Source organism: Castanea sativa, chromosome 6 (assembly GCF_040712315.1).
Source record: "Castanea sativa cultivar Marrone di Chiusa Pesio chromosome 6, ASM4071231v1".
NCBI lineage: Eukaryota > Viridiplantae > Streptophyta > Magnoliopsida > Fagales > Fagaceae > Castanea > Castanea sativa.
Window position 1 is genome coordinate 34,787,850 of NC_134018.1, and position 1,655 is coordinate 34,789,504.

At 36.3% G+C, this 1,655-nt stretch overlaps 1 protein-coding gene across 1 annotated transcript; it reads left to right on the forward strand.

Annotated features, from left to right (window-relative positions):
* The first annotated feature begins 757 nt into the window (after positions 1–757).
* On the forward strand, positions 758–1,135 carry LOC142639847 (uncharacterized). The gene has a single exon (XM_075813984.1). The coding sequence runs from the start codon at positions 758–760 to the stop codon at positions 1,133–1,135; it is 378 nt and encodes a 125-aa protein (XP_075670099.1).
* Positions 1,136–1,655: the final 520 nt, after the last annotated feature.

A 1,655-nucleotide genomic window follows, 5' to 3' on the forward strand; every position in this document is an offset into this window, starting at 1 on the left:
AATAAGAAACTAATAGTGGCAAAAAAAAAAAATCGAAACTGATGAGAGGAAAAAAAAACCCAAAACAGTGGGAAAAAGTGAAAAAAAAAATTCAAAGAAGAAAAAAAAGTACAAAAATTTCAATAACCCAAAATTGTAACTATTAGACAAAACAATAAACTATGGGAAAAATAAAACCCAAAATAGCTTTAAAGAAAAAATACTCAAAGAAGAATGTTGGTTGGGTATTTTGGTCTGAAAGTTTTCTCTCCATTTTGGGGAGATTGAGTTTTAGTGGATCTAGAGAGAAAATGTTAAATTACCAATTATCCCAAAAACTTAAATTGTTAGAAAAATGATGAATTTAATTACTTAACCATAATTCTAACAGATAACACTCGGGCCCATCATTTTCTCCCTCTATTTTCCCTCCCAACCAAATACACCTCTTCCTTCTCTCCACTTTACTCTCTTTCATTTTCTATTGTCCTTATTTTTCTTTTTAATATTAAGCTATATAACCTTTTTTTAATAGAATGAAAGTGTATTTTTAATTAAATATAATTATATAACTAAACTTTAAGAAGTAAGCCTAAAGAATTACACTATTACTGTACTTAAATTTTGCTAAGAGACTAAATCTAGTAAAATTTAAAAGTGAACATAAAGAATACCTAAGTTTTGCTATAAGAGACCAAATCCAGCAAAATTGAGATTTTGTGTCATTTTCAGTCTTTTCAGACTAAAAACTTCTCAACCCCTCTTCCGCTTTGAAGCTATGTGGCTTCAAGACCCCCAGTGTGCCGATATAGTCCAAGAAGCCTGGTATGAAGGTCTCTACAAGCCGGATGGTGCTTTAATCACCAACTGTCATGCTAGCTACCGTGACCGACTGACTGCTTGGAATAAACTTGAATTTGGCCACGTTGGAAAAACGATTGCGAGACTAAACCAGAAGCTTCAAGTCCTGGAACACCATCCTATCCGCAATGATACTGAAATCCAAGAGGTACGAGCGGCTTTAAACCGATGGCTAGATGCAGAAAATACAATGTGGCACCAGCGCTCGCGCAACTTATGGATCACTGATGGTGACCAGAACACTTCTTTCTTCCATCAGAAAGCATCTAATCGGAAAGTTCGAAATTCCATTTGAGGCATTTGTGATGCAATGGGGCAATGGCAGGAGGATGATCAAACTACTGAGACCATCATTCTGGAATATTTTGAGGCCATCTTTCGTTCAAATGGACCTACTAATAAATCTGTCCTGGTTGATGCGGTCCAACCTGTGGTCACAGAAGAGATGAATACCTCCCTCACTCGGCCTTTCACAGCTGATGAAGTCCACAAAGCTCTCAAACAGATGCATCCCAAAAAATCTCCTGGCCCTGATGGTCCGCCTCCTCTCTTCTTTCAACATTTTTGGTCTCTTACTAGTGAATGTGTCACACAAACTGTTCTGGATTTCTTGAAATCGGGAATTATTCCTCCAAACTTTAATGAAACACATATTGTTCTTATTCCAAAGACAAAAAATCCCACAAAAGTGACTCAATACCGACTGATAAGTCTCTGTAATGTTGTTTCTAGACTTACCTCCAAAGTCATTGCTAATAGATTGAAACGTTTCTTGCCCCGTATTGTAAGTGAAAACCAAAGTGCTTTTATGTCCA

Excerpts from the sequence above, each read along its gene's own strand:
- LOC142639847 (XM_075813984.1), top strand. The coding sequence starts at position 758 with ATGTGGCTTCAAGACCCCCAGTGTGCCGATATAGTCCAAGAAGCCTGG.